This window comes from Bacillus rossius, chromosome 5, assembly GCF_032445375.1.
Source record: "Bacillus rossius redtenbacheri isolate Brsri chromosome 5, Brsri_v3, whole genome shotgun sequence".
Lineage (NCBI taxonomy): Eukaryota > Metazoa > Arthropoda > Insecta > Phasmatodea > Bacillidae > Bacillus > Bacillus rossius.
In genome coordinates this window covers 70,030,285-70,054,164 of record NC_086333.1, presented here as the reverse complement: position 1 = coordinate 70,054,164, position 23,880 = coordinate 70,030,285, and the positions used below count along the sequence as shown (strand labels likewise).

General features: G+C 40.2%; 1 protein-coding gene across 1 annotated transcript in view; it reads left to right on the top strand.

Moving 5' to 3' along the window:
- Positions 1-6,980: 6,980 nt before the first annotated feature.
- LOC134531981 (bystin) overlaps positions 6,981-23,880 on the top strand; it is a 38,155-nt gene continuing 21,255 nt past the window's right edge. Inside the window, exon 1 of the mRNA XM_063368085.1 lies at positions 6,981-7,361. Coding sequence (XP_063224155.1) covers positions 7,227-7,361 — 135 coding nt within the window. The 5' untranslated portion in view covers positions 6,981-7,226. The remainder of the gene's footprint in view (positions 7,362-23,880) is intronic.

Below are 23,880 nucleotides of genomic sequence, written 5' to 3'. Positions count from 1 at the left end.
TTTACCATGAGGTACTTAACTTAATTCAATCAGTGCTCCGAGATGAGTGTTTACGTCATACGTAAGTACTGTGGGGAGAGTATGTGTTTTTACGTCGGCGCTTCACGCCCAACCTAGCCTACAGGCTACTTAGTTTTGGCCCGCACGGGGCAGCCAGCAGGCGACACGTGCCATCCAACTTAATAACGATTCAGTCCCTGGGACACACCTAGACACCACGTAGAGTCGCCGGAGACACGGGCCTACGTGTTGCTAGCCCAGTTTATCAAGTGTAATGTGTTAGCGGAATAGTTGTTCGCCTAAGTGTAATTCGTCATGTCAGGGCTTATGTATCACCGTCGTACTGCAGTGCGCCACCAAACTTAATAACGATTCAGTCCCTGGGACACACCTAGTCACCACGTAGAGTCGCCGGAGACACGGGCCTACGTGTTGCTAGCCCAGTTTATCCAGAGCTAGGTATTAGTGTAGTGTATTGTGCTTCAAAATATCGTGTGCCATGTCAGAGTGTCTTTTGTAACTTTCGCGTCACGTATACGAGCCTGCCCCTCACGCGCATAAGAATCGTGAGCCGCCACTGAGGAAGTGAGCTGCGCGTGTGACTAGTCGCGTCGGGCAAACCGTTACGGCCAGAACGGGCAGCACCATGTATTGGGCTGTGCTGTATTAAATTCACCAACTATCTGAAGAGGTTTTGTGTTATTATTCAGGCGTCCCGAGTGGCCTCAACAGCTCGGGGGGCCCTACTGCGTTGACCCCTACCTCTAGCCACAAGGCCGAACCTTCCCTGAGATCACGAACTGAACAAAATCACGTCTAAATACTCAGAGGTAGCGGGGACGGCGTCAGTATGTACTGGTGACTACATTAAAGGTGACGTCGACCCAAGTGTCTCCCCTGCTCATAAAACCTTTATGCTGCGCCATTTCCTGATCCTCCCCTGCCCCGTGCAGTGAGTGTGTGTTATGAGGGACGTACTTTTATATTTAATAATGTGTCATGTATATTAATTTTATGTATTATTTTTCTGTAAACTTTGGTAATTATTGTTATACGTGTTTCTAAAATATTATGAAAATATTTTACGTTAACTGTCACCGGGCGTCGAAGCCGAGGCCAACACCCGGAATCTCTCCGAGCGCTGCACGTGTCGCGGAGTGGGGGGAAGGACGGGCGGAGAGGCAGAGACGCAGCAGGAGGGGGCAGTTGGCATCTGGCAGCTGGACGAGGCGGTCTCACGGTGAGACGCAGAGCCAAGAGCACCGACGGGTGAGATCGTGTCCAGGGGAATCGAGACTGCACGACCACGCGGGTTACGCGGTTCATTGTTATTGTAAATAGTTAAATTGTATATAAGTGTTTTTCTTGTTTCCGCGAAATCAGACATTGCGCGTATTGGCGGACACGGGCGTACCGCAACGAGACGGGCTTCACGTCTCCGGTGCTGGCAATCAGACTGACTTTGTTTCTCTCTATCATTCAGGAGGGGCATAATAAGTTCTTTGTACGAACGTATCGCGAGACCACGGGGGCAGCCCGCACTCGGCACCTGCCCACCGAAACACGTGTAGCCGAGCTTCACTCCGCGGAGAGAACGGGTGTTGAGCCGCGCGCAGCCCATGTAAAGGGACTGTGTGAAAGACTAAGTAAAACATTATATCACAAATTGACAAACTTTCATTGTAGCACGGGTAGTGATAATTTCCCCCTGACACAAGGCCTGAACCCCGACCCGAGAATAGGACTTATCCAGCTAAAATCACAGGGGGTGATATCCGTGACTGCGACAAAGGAACATAACAAATTATGAGCAATTAGGTTGTACACAAATGGTTTGGAGCTCTATAATCTTGGACACCCCTTGTCTGGGGCCTGAATGCATGACTACGTTTACCCTGCACTTTCTGTTCACAACACTATTTACTTAAAAACTGCTCACATTACCCTAAAGTAGCAACAACAATAGTTTGAGTGTTTTCCACCTTGTTTTGCAGGACTGTAGAAACAAGCGAGCCCATATACACTCAGCTCGTAACATTACAAATACATACACACATGTTACCTAAACTCAGGAATGTGTGTGTGTGGGAATCATTTGAAATTGCCGTAGCAAAAGGAAGAACAGGAGTTTAATTTCATGAAGTACATTTTTAGCAAATGACTTACAACACAAAACAAAACAAAAACATAAAAAATGTACAGATTTCATTCCTCAAGCATAATCATTAATTAAATTTCTACGTGTAGACATTGAAATTCTACTTTTCCCTGAGATTTTAGTGTGACAGTCAATTTTCCTTTTAAATTCAACTATAAAAAAACTTACTCATAAAAAAATCAGTTTATGGTAATACTCATACTGGGCCTCCTTCACAGAATCCTAGCTGTGCCACTGGAGGGGTGAGTAGGGGAGGGAAATATATGACATGTGGTGTGGCCAAGGAGGTAGGAAAATCTCCTTGGGCACTGGCCATTACCCGTCGATTTAATTGTAACACCCCTCGTGCCTCAAAATTGAATTATTTTGAATTAATTAAAACGAGCCTTGGAAACTTGCTGGATAAAAAAAAATAAGTTAAATAAATTGATTTACCAGAGGCGACACGAGGTGGGGAACAAACAAAATTTAGGAGCTTCCTGTAACAAGCAAGGAGGAAGTTGCTGGATCGTTAAAACTAATAAATAAAAAAACTACACGATTAACTTGATCTATAGTTTCCCTGTTTTATTTGCCCTTATGAATTATCTTGTTTCCATTATTTTACATACAAAAGGTTTTAACAAGTTTCGAAGATTAAAAAAAAGAACAACGAAAAGGGGGCCGGCCCGCGATTATTTAAAACAATTTACATTCTTAGTTTGAAATATAAACATTTGCATTATGAGTTTCACACCCAAAATTGGATGGATCCGATGATTACATTGATAATTAGTTCTATTCGTTCTACATGTTTTTGAGGAAAACACTGGTCGCTGGTGGGTTGGTCATCCGCTTAAGATAGTTCGTAGCTAGGTAAGGGGGAAATGTTGAATTTACATTACCACCCGAGGTCTTCAAACGATCACGTCGGGTAGTAGAAACGTTTCTTCTAATGTGACCCACGGAACAGGAAGGGGAGGGGCCACGAGATGGGAGCACTCAGTCTCTCCCTGTCATCGACCCTGTCTGCAAAAGTCCAAATCAAAACTGATTAGAACTTGTATACAGGCAGTCTATGGGGCAGAAAATGCCCCAAAAAAAAATTTAAGGGAAAAAAAAGGGGGGGTCGCGAATTATCACTCACCAAAACAGGGGAGTTGCCCAGCACGCTGCAGTCGTGGAGTCAGCCAGGGTCTGGAGCTCGCGAATTGCGCGGCAGGACGCGGATTATTTCTTCATGATAATATTTAAAAGGAAAAAAAAATTTCGAAGGCAAATAATTAAACTATGCAGACAGACTAATCTACTAGGATTGACTTGAGGGATAGCATCCCTTATACAAAGCGACTACATAGTCGTTAGCGGTCGGATGAAGTCTTGCAGAGTCTGCCGATTCGCCGATACTCGATGGAGATCTGTCTGCAGACGCGACGCGAGTTGATCTGTGTCGCGGCAAACCGCGTCTCGTAATTAAAAGTGGCCGCCGGCTCTTACAGGTGGAGGGGGGTCTGGGCCGCCGAAAGATTCCGAACTTGCCCGAATGCGGGCGAAAAAAAAACTCTGGCAGGAGTTTTGAAGTTGGCATCACCGGGCGACAGTAGAGAACTCTGTCGGAGGGGTCTGAGTTGAAAACAATCGACTCGCCCACGGCGTCCATATAGCTCAAGGGAAAACAGGTGCTGCTCTCTGGCGCCCTAGAGGGTAGGCTAGCGGAGAAGTTCGCGACTTGGTCGCTAGGTAGCGCTTGCTATCAGTTCTGGCGCACTCGTTTTTGCGAGTAGACCTTGGGGAAGGTCACTGTTGTCCAGGGGGTTACGACCGGTCATTGGTCTTACTTGGAACTGTGAAGGGGGGGGGGGGGGTAAAATGCAACGCTGCTGGGAATCTACGTCCCGTCGTGGCTGCAGAGGAGCGAACATAACACTAACACGTGATGAAAAAGGCCAATCTCAGCTCGTCTCTGAGAACTGGTCGCCTGCAAGCTACAGGCTTGTCTATGCAGTTAGGGTCACGAAGAGAAATGATATTACAGGCTTGAGGCGTGACTGAAGGCGGGGGAAATGGTAAGCTGTCTGCCAGTCAGGGATTAGGCCAGCAAAATATCCGATACGCCGATGGGAAAGGGGCTTCAGAGCACTGAGACAAAGTTTAACTCAGAGGAGTACACCAGTCTAACAAATTAAAATCACACTCTAGTAGAGCAAATAAAATTTCCACACAAAAATTTAAAATCATAATGAAAATTTAAAATATATCGTGTCGAAATTACTAATTAACGGCACATAATTATTATATTTCCTGTATTTAACTCCACTTATTCTGAACCGTAATGGTTATCACAATCATCGTTATTGCAGTGATAAATGATTTTTAGAACCAAATAGTGCTTAATTGGCAATATTTGTGTCTGCAGAGCTGTGCCAACTGTTTGATTTGGCTGGTTTGTTCAGATCAACATGTTCACTTAGAACTGTGGATTTCAGCTCGCAAAACTCTGGCTTACACTTTAATCGGAACCACAAGTACACACCTGAAGAAAAACATATATTGCAAAGAAACCAGTGCCATTGTGCTGTCTTTATGTTAATGTATCCAGTTCGAGGTACTAGCCCATAAGGACGTCTTTAAGGGGGTGGTGCAGGAAGTACTAGCTATCTCTTAATAAATGGTTATTAGTTCAACAAAAAGCCATTTGATGCAAAACCTGCACTATTGCAAAAATTTTACTTCGAGGTTAAAAAATGTGCATGGATAATTTAACAGGAAAATAAGTTGTGTCAAATAAAGTTGGAGGGTTATGACATCACCAGAAACATCACACAGCCATATTTGTCTGACATGTTGGATGACACGAGGTTCAAAAAATATTTTGTATATAGAACTGACGTCGAACCGACCATGGCCGTTAAGCCCGTGCTCCGCACCGCCAGTACCGTATCCCATTTTCGGAGCGTGCCCCTTGCCCAGCCGGATTGAGTCAGGCGAGCGCCTCGGGTGTGACCCCAATAGACATAATGAAATTTAAAGGTACGGAACCCCGGAGGCTCGAACCCATAATTCAATTAAGGGAAAAGCCACTAGTACGAAATTACTAATTACCCGACATGTAATAAGTGCGTCGTAGCCACTCCGGGCGAGTACACCACGCACGGAGCAGACAACAAACCTCATTAACAGTCACCGCGGCCACTGGCCTTAATTAAAGTGCCCGTGACTATGATCAAGTCAGAATAGGAGAAATCCCTCTAAAACAATTCACAGTGGGACAATATGTAAGTAAATTTACAGTCGCCAACTTGATGTCACAATTTAAATAATTAAATACATTAAAACCATTGTTAAGCCTTAAGAACCTAATTACCAGATGCTAGATTTTAATTGGGCACCTGGAACATGTTTTAACTGGTAATAGAGTAAATTCAATTAATATAAGTTTTTTGACGCCGACTCACAAAGAAGAGAAAGTTTCTCTTCCTTGCGAGGCGGCCATGTTCGGGAGTCTCCAACCACTCCGCGCCGGGAACAGACGTGTGTCCATGGGCAGCATCCAAGTTTTCTTTCTTTGATTATTTTTATTCTGTACTAAATCCTTAAATTTAAAACCTTTTGTTAATTCACCGCTGCCCACGTCGACTCGGCGCGTATTTTGCGGAGCCGGGCCTATCCCGACCGTCTTCAGTGTGATACCGCGCTACGTATCGTATCACAGAACGTACGGTACTGGCCGACTCCAGCGAAAGTGTTTATAGGACGCCGTGCATATGCCTGCCAGCTGCACACATGTAAGTGTTTCGCCGAATTTAGGAGCCCGCTCATAGAGACCCCCTGCACCCGTTAACTTTCGGCGCTGGCTGTCTCCAGCGAGCATCGACCCACGTCCCGCGACACTGTCGCGGTAACCATTGTCACGTAGTGTTGGGTTTTTTTTTTCCTTGTTAACAAGTGTTGGTGAGAATTTTTGTAGCAGGGCTGAACCGCGGAGCGGACTTGTAGAGCGTACCGTGTACCCACATGGACCCCCCGTGAAACTCCCAAATTAAATGTATTCTCGCCAACTCGTATATCATTTTCCGTAATCTCCCGTCCTCCGCACGGCCGAGCGGCCTTCACAGTCAAGGTAGAACCATTCAGGTTACATTCAAGCCGTGTACCTGGCGGGGAACGCGGGGGCAGAGTACCCACGACCCAAAATCAACGGCCTAGCAGCCCGCTAGCCTGGCGCCCCTCCGGACAACAAGAGCATCGCGACGCCCGTAGCGCCCGTCAGGTACCCCCCGGACCTTTCACAGAGGTCGGGTGACGGCAGAACATGTTCTAAAATATGCGATCAGCCAATCAAAATCATGCTTATCGAAAGCAGAAACGTCACCCATTTCCGTCACAACTATTCTTCACAGTGGCGATGGACACATTGGCAATTAAACTATTAAAGTGGTTATAAAAGTGAAAGAGGTTCCTACCTACTAAAAAATTAAATATAAGTAAGTAATATGAATAACGCATGCGAAATCAAAGTAAATATTGATTCTATAACTTAAACAAACAAACATTAATTTTCATTTATATAACAAATATTAATGTGAGTAGAATTTATATTTGTTTAACAATTTTACAGAGAAAAAAAAAAACACAAATAGCACAAGAAGTTCAAAAAATTCAATCAACACTGTTATGCAATAATTAATATCATAATTAGTTTAAAATTGGAATGTTGGATATATATTTGTGGTAATCTATCCAAATAATTTGATGGAGAAATATGGAATCCATTTTCCGTCAGGAATGACTCCTCCGTCTCTATTGTCAAATGTAATTGGAGACCAAAATTTGACCGTAAGACAGGTCTTTTATAAAGCTGTTACCAATTCTTTCTGCTTTTTTTCGTCCATGCTTAAAACGGAAGGTGCAAAAAAGAGAAGGCGAGTAAAACTGAACCTTAGTTTGGAGCAAGTGTTGTAGCGCTTGTCTTTTTCTATGACTATAATAAAAATAAAAACATTAATTTTTCCAACGTAGTCACGCGTTTATGTTCATTTTTTTTAGGTTATGTGACAAATGCAGTCGATTTTCTTAAGCTGAGTGCGAAATGGGGAAAGCAAAGAAGATAAAATCAGGCAAAAGTAAAAGGAATGTACCATTAGAAAAACAAATTGAAGATGATAAGTTTGCGAAGCCCTCGACCCGCGTGAAGGTTCGGCAAAGAAATGACGAAGATGCCGAGGTACCGACTTTTAAAATCACTATTTGCTCTTAAATTTTAAATTTATAATCTGTAGATTATTATTTTAGTGCCAATTTATTCTAATTTTATGCTATAGTGCCTATTGCAAATTGTAAGTTAGGTTAATTAGGTCGTGTTTGGTTTTAGTCATATAAATATGACATGTGTATTAGATTTATTTTCTATACTGAAGTTACCTACCTTTAATTAATTGTTAACAGTTGATTGTTTTACTTAGCCTTCGTACTTACTGTGCCACAATTGACCATGTAGTGTGGCATTATAATAATAATTTACACCTGCAATTGGGCTTCCGCCCGGTGGCAAGGAGTTCCCACCCCCAACTACCCTCACTCCTCCCCCCTCTGGAGCCTCCTTCGTAAGTCCTTCCCTCCTCCCAGATCCAGTGTCCTTCCCCTCAAGTTCGTTCCACTCTCGCCCCGTCCTCACAAGGAATACCTGTCTTCCTCTCTCTGTCCGTCTCCATTCTCTCTGAATCTTCCACTCATGATCCCTCCTTCCTCGATACAGCCCTCTGTGCAACCTAGCTCCCAGCTTTCCCCAACTCAGGTGAAGTTAGATTCGAATCTCAGATTCGTTTTCCAGCGCGTACCATAATTATAGTACAGCACGATAAAACCGAACGAAAATGATCCACGGCTTCAGTGCAAGAAGGACATAAAGAAATTATATGGTAAATGTGCATTTTTAACAAGAAAAATTATTTATAAACATCTGTTTCTGCCTCTTTTACAGCCCCCCGAACTTGACACTTTTAAACACCAATAGGTAAAAATCGCCAGGTTTAAGGTGATTTAAAATGAAAAACGAATTTTCTACCTTATCACGAATAACACCACCTTAAACTACGCTACTCTGGGTACAACACAGTATACCAGATTCAGGTTCATATCTGTTTCTGCCTCTTTTACAGCCCCCCGAACTTGGCAAATTTAAACACCCATAGGTCAAAATCGCCCAGTTTAAGGTGATTTAAAATGAAAACCGAATTTTCTACCTTATCACGAATAACACGACCTTAAAATATGCTACTCTGGGTACATCACAGTATACCAGATTCAGATTCATATCTGTTGCTGCCTCTTTTACAGCCCTCCGAACTTGGCACATTTAAACACCAATTGGTCAAAATCGCCATGTTTAAGGTGATTTAAAATGAAAACCGAATTTTCTACCTATATACCAATAACACCATCTTAAACTACGCTACTCTGGGTACAACACAGTATACCAGATTCAGATTCATATCTGTTTCTGCCTCTTTTACAGCCCTCCGAACTTGACACATTTAAACACCAATTGGTCAAAATCGCCAAGTTTAAGGTGATTTAAAATGAAAACCGAATTTTCTACCTTATCACGAATAACACCACCTTAAACTATGCTACTCTGGGTACATCACAGTATATCAGATTCAGATTCATATCTGTTGCTGCCTCTTTTACAGCCCTCCGAACTTGGCACATTTAAACACCAATTGGTCAAAATCGCCATGTTTAAGGTGATTTAAAATGAAAACCGAATTTTCTACCTATATACCAATAACACCACCTTAAACTACGCTACTCTGGGTACAACACAGTATACCAGATTCAGATTCATATCTGTTTCTGCCTCTTTTACAGCCCTCCGAACTTGGCACATTTAAACACCAATTGGTCAAAATCGCCAAGTTTATGGTGATTTAAAATGAAAACCGAATTTTCTACCTTATCACGAATAACACCACCTTAAACTACGCTACTCTGGGTACAACACAGTATACCAGATTCAGATTCATATCTGTTTCTGCCTCTTTTACAGCCCCCCGAACTTGGCAAATTTAAACACCCATAGGTCAAAATCGCCCAGTTTAAGGTGATTTAAAATGAAAACCGAATTTTCTACCTTATCACGAATAACACGACCTTAAAATATGCTACTCTGGGTACATCACAGTATACCAGATTCAGATTCATATCTGTTGCTGCCTCTTTTACAGCCCTCCGAACTTGGCACATTTAAACACCAATTGGTCAAAATCGCCATGTTTAAGGTGATTTAAAATGAAAACCGAATTTTCTACCTATATACCAATAACACCACCTTAAACTACGCTACTCTGGGTACAACACAGTATACCAGATTCAGATTCATATCTGTTTCTGCCTCTTTTACAGCCCTCCGAACTTGGCACATTTAAACACCAATTGGTCAAAATCGCCAAGTTTAAGGTGATTTAAAATGAAAACCGAATTTTCTACCTTATCACGAATAACACGACCTTAAACTATGCTACTCTGGGTACATCACAGTATACCAGATTCAGATTCATATCTGTTTCTGCCTCTTTTACAGCCCTCCGAACTTGGCACATTTAAACACCTATAGGTAAAATCGCCAGGTTTAAGGTGATTTAAAATGAAAACCGAATTTTCTACCTTATCACGAATAACACCACCTTAAACTACGCTACTCTGGGTACAACACAGTATACCAGATTCAGATTCATATCTGTTTCTGCCTCTTTTACAGCCCCCCGAACTTGGTAAATTTAAACACCCATAGGTCAAAATCGCCCAGTTTAAGGTGATTTAAAATGAAAACCGAATTTTCTACCTTATCACGAATAACACGACCTTAAAATATGCTACTCTGGGTACATCACAGTATACCAGATTCAGATTCATATCTGTTTCTGCCTCTTTTACAGCCCTCCGAACTTGGCACATTTAAACACCAATTGGTCAAAATCGCCAAGTTTAAGGTGATTTAAAATGAAAACCGAATTTTCTACCTTATCACGAATAACACGACCTTAAACTATGCTACTCTGGGTACATCACAGTATACCAGATTCAGATTCATATCTGTTTCTGCCTCTTTTACAGCCCTCCGAACTTGGCACATTTAAACACCTATAGGTAAAATCGCCAGGTTTAAGGTGATTTAAAATGAAAAACGAATCTTCTACCTTATCACGAATAACACCACCTTAAACTACGCTACTCTGGGTACAAATGAGTATACCAGATTCAGATTCATATCTGTTGCTGCCTCTTTTACAGCCCTCCGAAATTGGCACATTTAAACACCAATTGGTCAAAATCGCCAAGTTTATGGTGATTTAAAATGAAAACCGAATTTTCTACCTTATCACGAATAACACCACCTTAAACTACGCTACTCTGGGTACAACACAGTATACCAGATTCAGATTCATATCTGTTTCTGCCTCTTTTACAGCCCCCCGAACTTGGCAAATTTAAACACCCATAGGTCAAAATCGCCCAGTTTAAGGTGATTTAAAATGAAAACCGAATTTTCTACCTTATCACGAATAACACGACCTTAAAATATGCTACTCTGGGTACATCACAGTATACCAGATTCAGATTCATATCTGTTGCTGCCTCTTTTACAGCCCTCCGAAATTGGCACATTTAAACACCAATTGGTCAAAATCGCCAGGTTTAAGGTGATTTAAAATGAAAAACGAATTTTCTACCTTATCACGAATAACACCACCTTAAACTACGCTACTCTGGGTACAACACAGTATACCAGATTCAGATTCATATCTGTTGCTGCCTCTTTTACAGCCCTCCGAACTTGGCACATTTAAACACCAATTGGTCAAAATCGCCATGTTTAAGGTGATTTAAAATGAAAACCGAATTTTCTACCTATATACCAATAACACCACCTTAAACTACGCTACTCTGGGTACAACACAGTATACCAGATTCAGATTCATATCTGTTTCTGCCTCTTTTACAGCCCTCCGAACTTGGCACATTTAAACACCAATTGGTCAAAATCGCCAAGTTTAAGGTGATTTAAAATGAAAACCGAATTTTCTACCTTATCACGAATAACACCACCTTAAACTACGCTACTCTGGGTACAACACAGTATACCAGATTCACATTCATATCTGTTTCTGCCTCTTTTACAGCCCCCCGAACTTGGCAAATTTAAACACCCATAGGTCAAAATCGCCAAGTTTAAGGTGATTTAAAATGAAAACCGAATTTTCTACCTTATCACGAATAACACGACCTTAAAATATGCTACTCTGGGTACATCACAGTATACCAGATTCAGATTCATATCTGTTGCTGCCTCTTTTACAGCCCTCCGAACTTGGCACATTTAAACACCAATTGGTCAAAATCGCCATGTTTAAGGTGATTTAAAATGAAAAACGAATTTTCTACCTATATACCAATAACACCACCTTAAACTACGCTACTCTGGGTACAACACAGTATACCAGATTCAGATTCATATCTGTTTCTGCCTCTTTTACAGCCCTCCGAACTTGGCACATTTAAACACCAATTGGTCAAAATCGCCAAGTTTAAGGTGATTTAAAATGAAAACAGAATTTTCTACCTTATCACGAATAACACGACCTTAAACTATGCTACTCTGGGTACATCACAGTATACCAGATTCAGATTCATATCTGTTTCTGCCTCTTTTACAGCCCTCCGAACTTGGCACATTTAAACACCTATAGGTAAAATCGCCAGGTTTAAGGTGATTTAAAATGAAAAACGAATCTTCTACCTTATCACGAATAACACCACCTTAAACTACGCTACTCTGGGTACAAATGAGTATACCAGATTCAGATTCATATCTGTTGCTGCCTCTTTTACAGCCCTCCGAAATTGGCACATTTAAACACCAATTGGTCAAAATCGCAATGTTTAAGGTGATTTAAAATGAAAACCGAATTTTCTACCTATATACCAATAACACCAACTTTAACTACGCTACTCTGGGTACAACTCAGTATACCAGATTCAGATTCATATCTGTTTCTGCCTCTTTTACAGCCCCCCGAACTTGGCAGTTTTAAACACCCATAGGTAAAAATCGCAATGTTTAAGGTGATTTAAAATGAAAACTGAATTTTCTACCTTATCACGAATAACACGACCTTAAAATATGCTACTCTGGGTACATCACAGTATACCAGATTCAGATTCATATCTGTTGCTGCCTCTTTTACAGCCCTCCGAAATTGGCACATTTAAACACCAATTGGTCAAAATCGCCAGGTTTAAGGTGATTTAAAATGAAAAACGAATTTTCTACCTTATCACGAATAACACCACCTTAAACTACGCTACTCTGGGTACAACACAGTATACCAGATTCAGATTCATATCTGTTGCTGCCTCTTTTACAGCCCTCCGAACTTGGCACATTTAAACACCAATTGGTCAAAATCGCCATGTTTAAGGTGATTTAAAATGAAAACCGAATTTTCTACCTATATACCAATAACACCACCTTAAACTACGCTACTCTGGGTACAACACAGTATACCAGATTCAGATTCATATCTGTTTCTGCCTCTTTTACAGCCCTCCGAACTTGGCACATTTAAACACCAATTGGTCAAAATCGCCAAGTTTAAGGTGATTTAAAATGAAAACCGAATTTTCTACCTTATCACGAATAACACCACCTTAAACTACGCTACTCTGGGTACAACACAGTATACCAGATTCACATTCATATCTGTTTCTGCCTCTTTTACAGCCCCCCGAACTTGGCAAATTTAAACACCCATAGGTCAAAATCGCCAAGTTTAAGGTGATTTAAAATGAAAACCGAATTTTCTACCTTATCACGAATAACACGACCTTAAAATATGCTACTCTGGGTACATCACAGTATACCAGATTCAGATTCATATCTGTTGCTGCCTCTTTTACAGCCCTCCGAACTTGGCACATTTAAACACCAATTGGTCAAAATCGCCATGTTTAAGGTGATTTAAAATGAAAAACGAATTTTCTACCTATATACCAATAACACCACCTTAAACTACGCTACTCTGGGTACAACACAGTATACCAGATTCAGATTCATATCTGTTTCTGCCTCTTTTACAGCCCTCCGAACTTGGCACATTTAAACACCAATTGGTCAAAATCGCCAAGTTTAAGGTGATTTAAAATGAAAACAGAATTTTCTACCTTATCACGAATAACACGACCTTAAACTATGCTACTCTGGGTACATCACAGTATACCAGATTCAGATTCATATCTGTTTCTGCCTCTTTTACAGCCCTCCGAACTTGGCACATTTAAACACCTATAGGTAAAATCGCCAGGTTTAAGGTGATTTAAAATGAAAAACGAATCTTCTACCTTATCACGAATAACACCACCTTAAACTACGCTACTCTGGGTACAAATGAGTATACCAGATTCAGATTCATATCTGTTGCTGCCTCTTTTACAGCCCTCCGAAATTGGCACATTTAAACACCAATTGGTCAAAATCGCAATGTTTAAGGTGATTTAAAATGAAAACCGAATTTTCTACCTATATACCAATAACACCAACTTTAACTACGCTACTCTGGGTACAACTCAGTATACCAGATTCAGATTCATATCTGTTTCTGCCTCTTTTACAGCCCCCCGAACTTGGCAGTTTTAAACACCCATAGGTAAAAATCGCAATGTTTAAGGTGATTTAAAATGAAAACTGAATTTTCTACCTTATCACGAATAACACGACCTTAAAATATGCTACTCTGGGTACATCACAGTATACCAGATTCAGATTCATATCTGTTGCTGCCTCTTTTACAGCCCTCCGAAATTGGCACATTTAAACACCAATTGGTCAAAATCGCCAGGTTTAAGGTGATTTAAAATGAAAAACGAATTTTCTACCTTATCACGAATAACACCACCTTAAACTACGCTACTCTGGGTACAACACAGTATACCAGATTCAGATTCATATCTGTTGCTGCCTCTTTTACAGCCCTCCGAACTTGGCACATTTAAACACCAATTGGTCAAAATCGCCATGTTTAAGGTGATTTAAAATGAAAACCGAATTTTCTACCTATATACCAATAACACCACCTTAAACTACGCTACTCTGGGTACAACACAGTATACCAGATTCAGATTCATATCTGTTTCTGCCTCTTTTACAGCCCTCCGAACTTGGCACATTTAAACACCAATTGGTCAAAATCGCCAAGTTTAAGGTGATTTAAAATGAAAACCGAATTTTCTACCTTATCACGAATAACACGACCTTAAACTATGCTACTCTGGGTACATCACAGTATACCAGATTCAGATTCATATCTGTTTCTGCCTCTTTTACAGCCCTCCGAACTTGGCACATTTAAACACCTATAGGTAAAATCGCCAGGTTTCAGGTGATTTAAAATGAAAAACGAATCTTCTACCTTATCACGAATAACACCACCTTAAACTACGCTACTCTGGGTACAAATGAGTATACCAGATTCAGATTCATATCTGTTGCTGCCTCTTTTACAGCCCTCCGAACTTGGCACATTTAAACACGAATTGGTCAAAATCGCAATGTTTAAGGTGATTTAAAATGAAAACCGAATTTTCTACCTATATACCAATAACACCACCTTAAACTACGCTACTCTGGGTACAACACAGTATACCAGATTCAGATTCATATCTGTTTCTGCCTCTTTTACAGCCCTCCGAACTTGGCACATTTAAACACCAATTGGTCAAAATCGCAATGTTTAAGGTGATTTAAAATGAAAACCGAATTTTCTACCTTATCACGAATAACACCACCTTAAACTACGCTACTCTGGGTACAACACAGTATACCAGATTCAGATTCATATCTGTTTCTGCCTCTTTTACAGCCCCCCGAACTTGGCAAATTTAAACACACATAGGTCAAAATCGCCAAGTTTAAGGTGATTTAAAATGAAAACCGAATTTTCTACCTTATCACGAATAACACGACCTTAAAATATGCTACTCTGGGTACATCACAGTATACCAGATTCAGATTCATATCTGTTGCTGCCTCTTTTACAGCCCTCCGAACTTGGCACATTTAAACACCAATTGGTCAAAATCGCCATGTTTAAGGTGATTTAAAATGAAAACCGAATTTTCTACCTATATACCAATAACACCACCTTAAACTACGCTACTCTGGGTACAACACAGTATACCAGATTCAGATTCATATCTGTTTCTGCCTCTTTTACAGCCCCCCGAACTTGGCAGTTTTAAACACCCATAGGAAAAAATCGCAATGTTTAAGGTGATTTAAAATGAAAACCGATTTTTCTACCTATATACCAATAACACCACCTTAAACTACGCTACTCTGGGTACAACACAGTATACCAGATTCAGATTCATATCTGTTTCTGCCTCTTTTACAGCCCTCCGAACTTGGCACATTTAAACACCAATTGGTCAAAATCGCAATGTTTAAGGTGATTTAAAATGAAAACCGAATTTTCTACCTTATCACGAATAACACCACCTTAAACTACGCTACTCTGGGTACAACACAGTATACCAGATTCAGATTCATATCTGTTTCTGCCTCTTTTACAGCCCTCCGAATTTGGCACATTTAAACACCAATTGGTCAAAATCGCAATGTTTAAGGTGATTTAAAATGAAAACCGAATTTTCTACCTATATACCAATAACACCAACTTTAACTACGCTACTCTGGGTACAACTCAGTATACCAGATTCAGAGTCATATCTGTTTCTGCCTCTTTTACAGCCCTCCGAACTTGGTACATTTAAACACCCATATGTCAATATTGCCAAGTTTAAAGTGATTTAAAATGAAAACCGAATTTTCTACCTCATTACCAATAACACCACCTTAAACTACGCTACTCTGGGTACAACACAGTATACCAGATTCAGATTCATATCTGTTTCTGCCTCTTTTACAGCTCTCCGAACTTGGCACATTTAAACACCAATTGTTCAAAATCGCCAAGTTTAAGGTGATTTAAAATGAACACCGAAGTTTCTACCTAATTAACAATAACACCACCTTAAACTACGCTACGCTGGGTACAACTCAGTATACCAGATTTAGATTCATATCTGTTTCCGCCTCTTTTACAGCCCTCCGAATCTTTAATTAATTTCTTATTCATCACTTAAACAAATTTCATTTTAAAATTAATAAAATTTTTACCATTACAATATTTAAATTTAAGTACCGAAAACTGCTAAAATAGCACTATTTTACACCTTAAAATCCAAATTTTCCCGGGGGTGGACCCCCGGACCTCCCGCTGCACAAGTTTATGAATGTTACGTGGAGATGCGTTGCACAAGTTTACGAATGTTACGTATTAGCGTGGCACTAGGCGTTTCTGAGCCTGGATACTTATACGAGGGGTGACGGTGATTGGTGGCGGCCAATCCCGTAAGTCTACGTATCAAGGCGGTGCTCGCGTCCACGTTAGTGGAGCGTGGACCGCAGCTAAATTCGTTCAAAGATCCCTTGCGGGTGGTGTCAGTGCCGGAGCGACTGATTTTAACTAAAGTTCAGTTCCTCGGGAGACGGCCAGTGCCGGATACTGAACCTGCCCCGCGGACCAAGTGTGGTACAAGGGGGTTTTTAAATTTATGCGGCCGGATTAGGTCCTGGACCGAAAGTTGGACCGGGTACGCACGGAGAGGTTAGTAGAAGAGATTTTAAGAAGTGACTATATTTACCAGAAGTGAACTCGGTGTGGACAAAGAATGATGTCTCTCCGTGGGACGTGCGTCCGCCCCGGTCCACGAGTCGCGCTGTACTGGCGTCATGTCATGGCGCCCGGCCGAGTCTCGGTGGCCTTCGCGCCAGGGTTGACCTCATTACGTTAGTTTCCACTGTGGCATGTTAACTAAGAGAATTTAAGGACGTTAAATTCTTACATTAATTATTAAAGCTGAATCAAGATCATTCGACCCTTCTACAAATTGAAGTTATTATGTTTAGGAATTATTTCATTTAAATTTTACGTCACACCAGGGACTGTTCGTCTCTTGCCGGATTGTTCTGGTGGGGGTAATAACGTAACACGTGGGTGAATAATTATGTCATAAGGTTTCATTGATTAATTCATGCAGAAGGCCGCCAGGGGAACACTCACACACGTATCGACGTACTACACACGTGAGTGCCCGGGCACTCCTACATCGCACTTTCGTTAACCAACTTTAATTTAATACGTAATACTGCTTAATAATCTGTGTTTGTTTTTATAACATGGTTGGTTGTAACGACAGTCTGTTTATTTGGAGGGGGGGGCCGGGTTCTACCTTGGTTGCTGGTGGCTCGCCTGACTAGGGTGGGCCATGGCTAGGGGCGCGTTCCGTTAGCGGGGTTGAATACTGGCGGTTGCAGGTCGGGCTTTAGGGTGGCCTTCGGTCGGACGACGTCAACACAAATGCCGGGTAGGAAAGGTGGTGGGAAAGGGAACAGAGGATGATCAGGCTCGTGGGGCGAAGCCCCGGCTGACGTCAATACTTCACTGCAAGTCTAAACAGAGTAACTAAACCTGTATGCTACACTACGAAGAAGTTTATTATACAGTTGTGGTTATGAAACGCCAGTGAAGCCAGAAGATCATTTTTTTAGGCCTTGTAGACCAGATCCTTGTGGTGCAGGTTTTTGTAACTCATGTTGTATAACATGCACCAGAGGAATAATCAAAAGTTGAAAAAAAAAGAAATGACAAGAAATGTGCCATTGTTGGTTGGCAGGTCACATGTTTTTGTCTACTAGTACTGGGCTGTGCAGAAAAAGGTACAATATTTAGACAGGGTTCTTTGACAGGCCATAATGCAGATAACTCAACATTTTTGTACAAAATGGGTTCAAAGGTAGCACTACTTATTTTTATGGTACCTTTTGACTTGGTTGGTGACAGTGCAGTGTTTTATTGTTAGTAATGTGTGCCGGGATTTCAAATGGTTCATTAAATTAGTTGTAGATTTAGAAGTACCGCCCCCTAAAATTTGTACACTACAAATATTACAAATTGCATATTTGATGTTTTCACTATTGATGCGAAAATGTTCCCAAACTTTAGACATGTTGATACAATATCTGACCATTCGCCACGTAATTTGAAACGACAGTCGGCGAACATTCGTTTTACTAACAAACTAGCAAAGCAAAACAATATTTGTGCCAAATAAATAAAATAAATAAGTGAAACAATTCATAGTAACCCCAATAGCACGACGGTGAATTACTGTTTACCTTTGCAAGTAATAAACACGAGCCTCTGTTGGTGGTATGGCCAGAGAATTCTGTAAAATCGATTGTTGCTTTCATTATACAATTTGTCCCGTACGCAACGAATCGATACGTTTCGACTTGACTTTTATGTTTTATGGCCACCAGATGTTTTGTGGAGGCCATCATCAGTGAATGGATCACAACCAAGGTCATTAGATACCAGGTCATCTCATCCCGCTATTTTACTGTTATTGGTCAATCGCGTTTGATGTACATGCTAGACCATATTTCCGCGGGAATTCAAATTATTCACGTGTCTAAATGGCACTTTCTTAAATTTTCCTATTCACATAGACTGATGTAATTTATGTACAGGTTAAATGTATCACGTGTTTCCGCTAGTAATATATTTAATCTTTGTTATGTTGTGAGTTATTTAATCGTAAATTAGCTGAAATGTGTATTTTAAAATCTAAAATGGTGTTGGTAAACATTGTGATGCGTGCTGTTCTTGCAATATTCACATATTGTGTTATTTAATGCTAATTTGTTTATGCTTGTTACCAGTGATAAGTAATTATATTCAATATTACATTTAGCTTCCTTGCTAGATGTTTAAGTGTCAACATGTTATGTTCATTTGCAGTAGTAAACAAACTTTGTACGTGTATTAAGAATATCATACAATATAACAAGTAATGACTATCCTCCAAAAAATATTCTAAGAATATTTAATGGCCCTTTAACTACCAAATTTCATATTTGTATGCAGTAATATGATTTTGTCTAATCCATTGCATTCTAACATGTGGATCTTCCACATGTGATCCCTCTGCCCTTTACCTATCTCTCAGCTTTCCAAAATCCCCTCCCTTTAATTACCTTATTTCACCATTCTTTCTTTCTCCTCCCTTAATAGTGTTTCCCACACAAGCTCCATCATCATCACTGATGGTCTATGCATCTTCCTTCTTCCATCATTGTTTCTCCTCCGATATTTGTCACTTATCTCACTACATTGCATTGTACCTTTATAACTCTTAAATGTCCATCGCTAGGTACGGGTCCCAAATTCCTGTGGCATATTCCATATCTGGTTATCACCAGCATGGAAGATGCCTTTTCATTGACTTTTATTTCTCTCCTTTAGTGTCATAGCAGTTAACCCCAGACCCCTACTCCCTTCTTCTCCGTCCGCTTTTTTTTTTTCCAGTCTAGGTATCTCTGTAGTGTTAATCCCAGATACTTGAACACATCTTTTGCTTACAGAATCTCCTGCAAAATATTCCAGTAATATACTTGCTTGTCTATGTTTCTATTTCTTGTGAATCTAACCAACTATTTTTGTTTACATTTATCCCCATTTCATTATTCCTTGACCAACACTCTTATTTCATCTTATAGATGTACCACTCCTCCCAAGGTGTTGTATATCACAGTCACCTACGAACAATCTTAATCTACTCATCATGCTTTCCCAGACATCTTTCATTATAAACAGCAAGGGCCCCATGGCACCAGTAGCGTAGCCAGGATTGGTGTATGAGGGGGGGGGGGGTTAAGAAGCATGCCGCCCCCCAACCCCCTGTAGTAAAGCGGGAGGTCCGGGGGTCCACCCCCGGGAAAATTTGGATTTTAAGGTGTAAAATAGTGCTATTTTAGCAGTTTTCGGTACTTAAATTTAAATATTGTAATGGTAAAAATTTTATTAATTTTAAAATGAAATTTGTTTAAGTGATGAATAAGAAATTAATTAAAGATTCGGAGGGCTGTAAAAGAGGCGGAAACAGATATGAATCTGAATCTGGTATACTGAGTTGTACCCAGCGTAGCGTAGTTTAAGGTGGTGTTATTGTTAATTAGGTAGAAACTTCGGTGTTCATTTTAAATCACCTTAAACTTGACGATTTTGACCAATTGGTGTTTAAATGTGCCAAGTTCGGAGAGCTGTAAAAGAGGCAGGAACAGATATGAATCTGAATCTGGTATACTGTGTTGTACCCAGAGTAGCGTAGTTTAAGGTGGTGTTATTGGTAATTAGGTAGAAAATTCTGTTTTCATTTTAAATCACTTTAAACTTGGCGATTTTGACCAATTGGTGTTTAAATGTGCCAATTTCGGAGGGCTGTAAAAGAGGCAGCAACAGATATGAATCTGAATCTGGTATACTCAGTTGTACCCAGAGTAGCGTAGTTTAAGGTGGTGTTATTCGTGATAAGGTAGAAAATTCGTTTTTCATTTTAAATCACCTTAAACCTGGCGATTTTACCTATAGGTGTTTAAATGTGCCAATTTCGGAGGGCTGTAAAAGAGGCAGCAACAGATATGAATCTGAATCTGGTATACTCAGTTGTACCCAGAGTAGCGTAGTTTAAGGTGGTGTTATTCGTGATAAGGTAGAAAATTCGTTTTTCATTTTAAATCACCTTAAACCTGGCGATTTTACCTATAGGTGTTTAAATGTGCCAAGTTCGGAGGGCTGTAAAAGAGGCAGAAACAGATATGAATCTGAATCTGGTATACTGTGATGTACCCAGAGTAGAATAGTTTAAGGTCGTGTTATTCGTGATAAGGTAGAAAATTCGGTTTTCATTTTAAATCACCTTAAACTGGGCGATTTTGACCTATGTGTGTTTAAATTTACCAAGTTCGGGGGGCTGTAAAAGAGGCAGAAACAGATATGAATCTGAATCTGGTATACTGTGTTGTACCCAGAGTAGCATATTTTAAGGTCGTGTTATTCGTGATAAGGTAGAAAATTCGGTTTTCATTTTAAATCACCTTAAACTTGGCGATTTTGACCAATTGGTGTTTAAATGTGCCAAGTTCGGAGGGCTGTAAAAGAGGCAGCAACAGATATGAATCTGAATCTGGTATACTGTGATGTACCCAGAGTAGCATATTTTAAGGTCGTGTTATTCGTGATAAGGTAGAAAATTCGGTTTTCATTTTAAATCACCTTAAACTGGGCGATTTTGACCTATGGGTGTTTAAATTTGCCAAGTTCGGGGGGCTGTAAAAGAGGCAGAAACAGATATGAATCTGAATCTGGTATACTGTGTTGTACCCAGAGTAGCGTAGTTTAAGGTGGTGTTATTCGTGATAAGGTAGAAAATTCGGTTTTCATTTTAAATCACCTTAAACTTGGCGATTTTGACCAATTGGTGTTTAAATGTGCCAATTTCGGAGGGCTGTAAAAGAGGCAGCAACATATATGAATCTGAATCTGGTATACTGTGTTGTACCCAGAGTAGCGTAGTTTAAGGTGGTGTTATTCGTGATAAGGTAGAAAATTCGGTTTTCATTTTAAATCACCTTAAACTTGGCGATTTTGACCAATTGGTGTTTAAATGTGCCAATTTCGGAGGGCTGTAAAAGAGGCAGCAACAGATATGAATCTGAATCTGGTATACTCAGTTGTACCCAGAGTAGCGTAGTTTAAGGTGGTGTTATTCGTGATAAGGTAGAAAATTCGTTTTTCATTTTAAATCACCTTAAACCTGGCGATTTTACCTATAGGTGTTTAAATGTGCCAAGTACGGAGGGCTGTAAAAGAGGCAGAAACAGATATGAATCTGAATCTGGTATACTCAGTTGTACCCAGAGTAGCGTAGTTTAAGGTGGTGTTATTCGTGATAAGGTAGAAAATTCGTTTTTCATTTTAAATCACCTTAAACCTGGCGATTTTACCTATAGGTGTTTAAATGTGCCAAGTTCGGGGGGCTGTAAAAGAGGCAGAAACAGATATGAATCTGAATCTGGTATACTGTGTTGTACCCAGAGTAGCGTAGTTTAAGGTGGTGTTATTCGTGATAAGGTAGAAAATTCGGTTTTCATTTTAAATCACCTTAAACTTGGCGATTTTGACCAATTGGTGTTTAAATGTGCCAATGTCAGAGGGCTGTAAAAGAGGCAGCAACAGATATGAATCTGAATCTGGTATACTCAGTTGTACCCAGAGTAGCATATTTTAAGGTCGTGTTATTCGTGATAAGGTAGAAAATTCGGTTTTCATTTTAAATCACCTTAAATTGGGCGATTTTACCTATAGGTGTTTAAATGTGCCAAGTTCGGAGGGCTGTAAAAGAGGCAGAAACAGATATGAATCTGAATCTGGTATCCGGTGATGTACCCAGAGTAGAATAGTTTAAGGTCGTGTTATTCGTGATAAGGTAGAAAATTCGGTTTTCATTTTAAATCACCTTAAACTGGGCGATATTGACCTATGGGTGTTTAAATTTGCCAAGTTCGGGGGGCTGTAAAAGTAGCAGAAACAGATATGAATCTGAATCTGGTATACTGTGTTGTACCCAGAGTAGCGTAGTTTAAGGTGGTGTTATTCGTGATAAGGTAGAAAATTTGGTGTTCATTTTAAATCACCTTAAACTTGGCGATTTTGACCAATTGGTGTTTAAATGTGCCAAGTTCGGAGGGCTGTAAAAGAGGCAGAATCAGATATGAATCTGAATCTGGTATACTGTATTGTACCCAGAGTAGCGTAGTTTAAGGTGGTGTTATTGGTATATAGGTAGAAAATTCGGTTTTCATTTTAAATCACCTTAAACATGGCGATTTTGACCAATTGGTGTTTAAATGTGCCAAATTCGGATGGCTGTAAAAGAGGCAGCAACAGATATGAATCTGAATCTGGTATACTGTGATGTACCCAGAGTAGCATATTTTAAGGTCGTGTTATTCGTGATAAGGTAGAAAATTCGGTTTTCATTTTAAATCACCTTAAACCTGGCGATTTTGACCTATGGGTGTTTAAATTTGCCAAGTTCGGGGGGCTGTAAAAGAGGCAGAAACAGATATGAATCTGAATCTGGTATACTGTGTTGTACCCAGAGTAGCGTAGTGTAAGGTGGTGTTATTCGTGATAAGGTAGAAAATTTGGTGTTCATTTTAAATCACCTTAAACTTGGCGATTTTGACCAATTGGTGTTAAAATGTGCCAAGTTCGGAGGGCTGTAAAAGAGGCAGAATCAGATATGAATCTGAATCTGGTATACTGTGTTGTACCCAGAGTAGCGTTGTTTAAGGTGGTGTTATTGGTATATAGGTAGAAAATTCGGTTTTCATTTTAAATCACCTTAAACATGGCGATTTTGACCAATTGGTGTTTAAATGTGCCAAGTTCGGAGGGCTGTAAAAGAGGCAGCAACAGATATGAATCTGAATCTGGTATACTGTGATGTACCCAGAGTAGCATATTTTAAGGTCGTGTTATTCGTGATAAGGTAGAAAATTCGGTTTTCATTTTAAATCACCTTAAACTTGGCGATTTTGACCTATGGGTGTTTAAATTTGCCAAGTTCGGAGGGCTGTAAAAGAGGCAGAAACAGATATGAATCTGAATCTGGTATACTGTGTTGTACCCAGAGTAGCGTAGTTTAAGGTGGTGTTATTCGTGATAAGGTAGAAAATTCGGTTTTCATTTTAAATCACCTTAAACTTGGCGATTTTG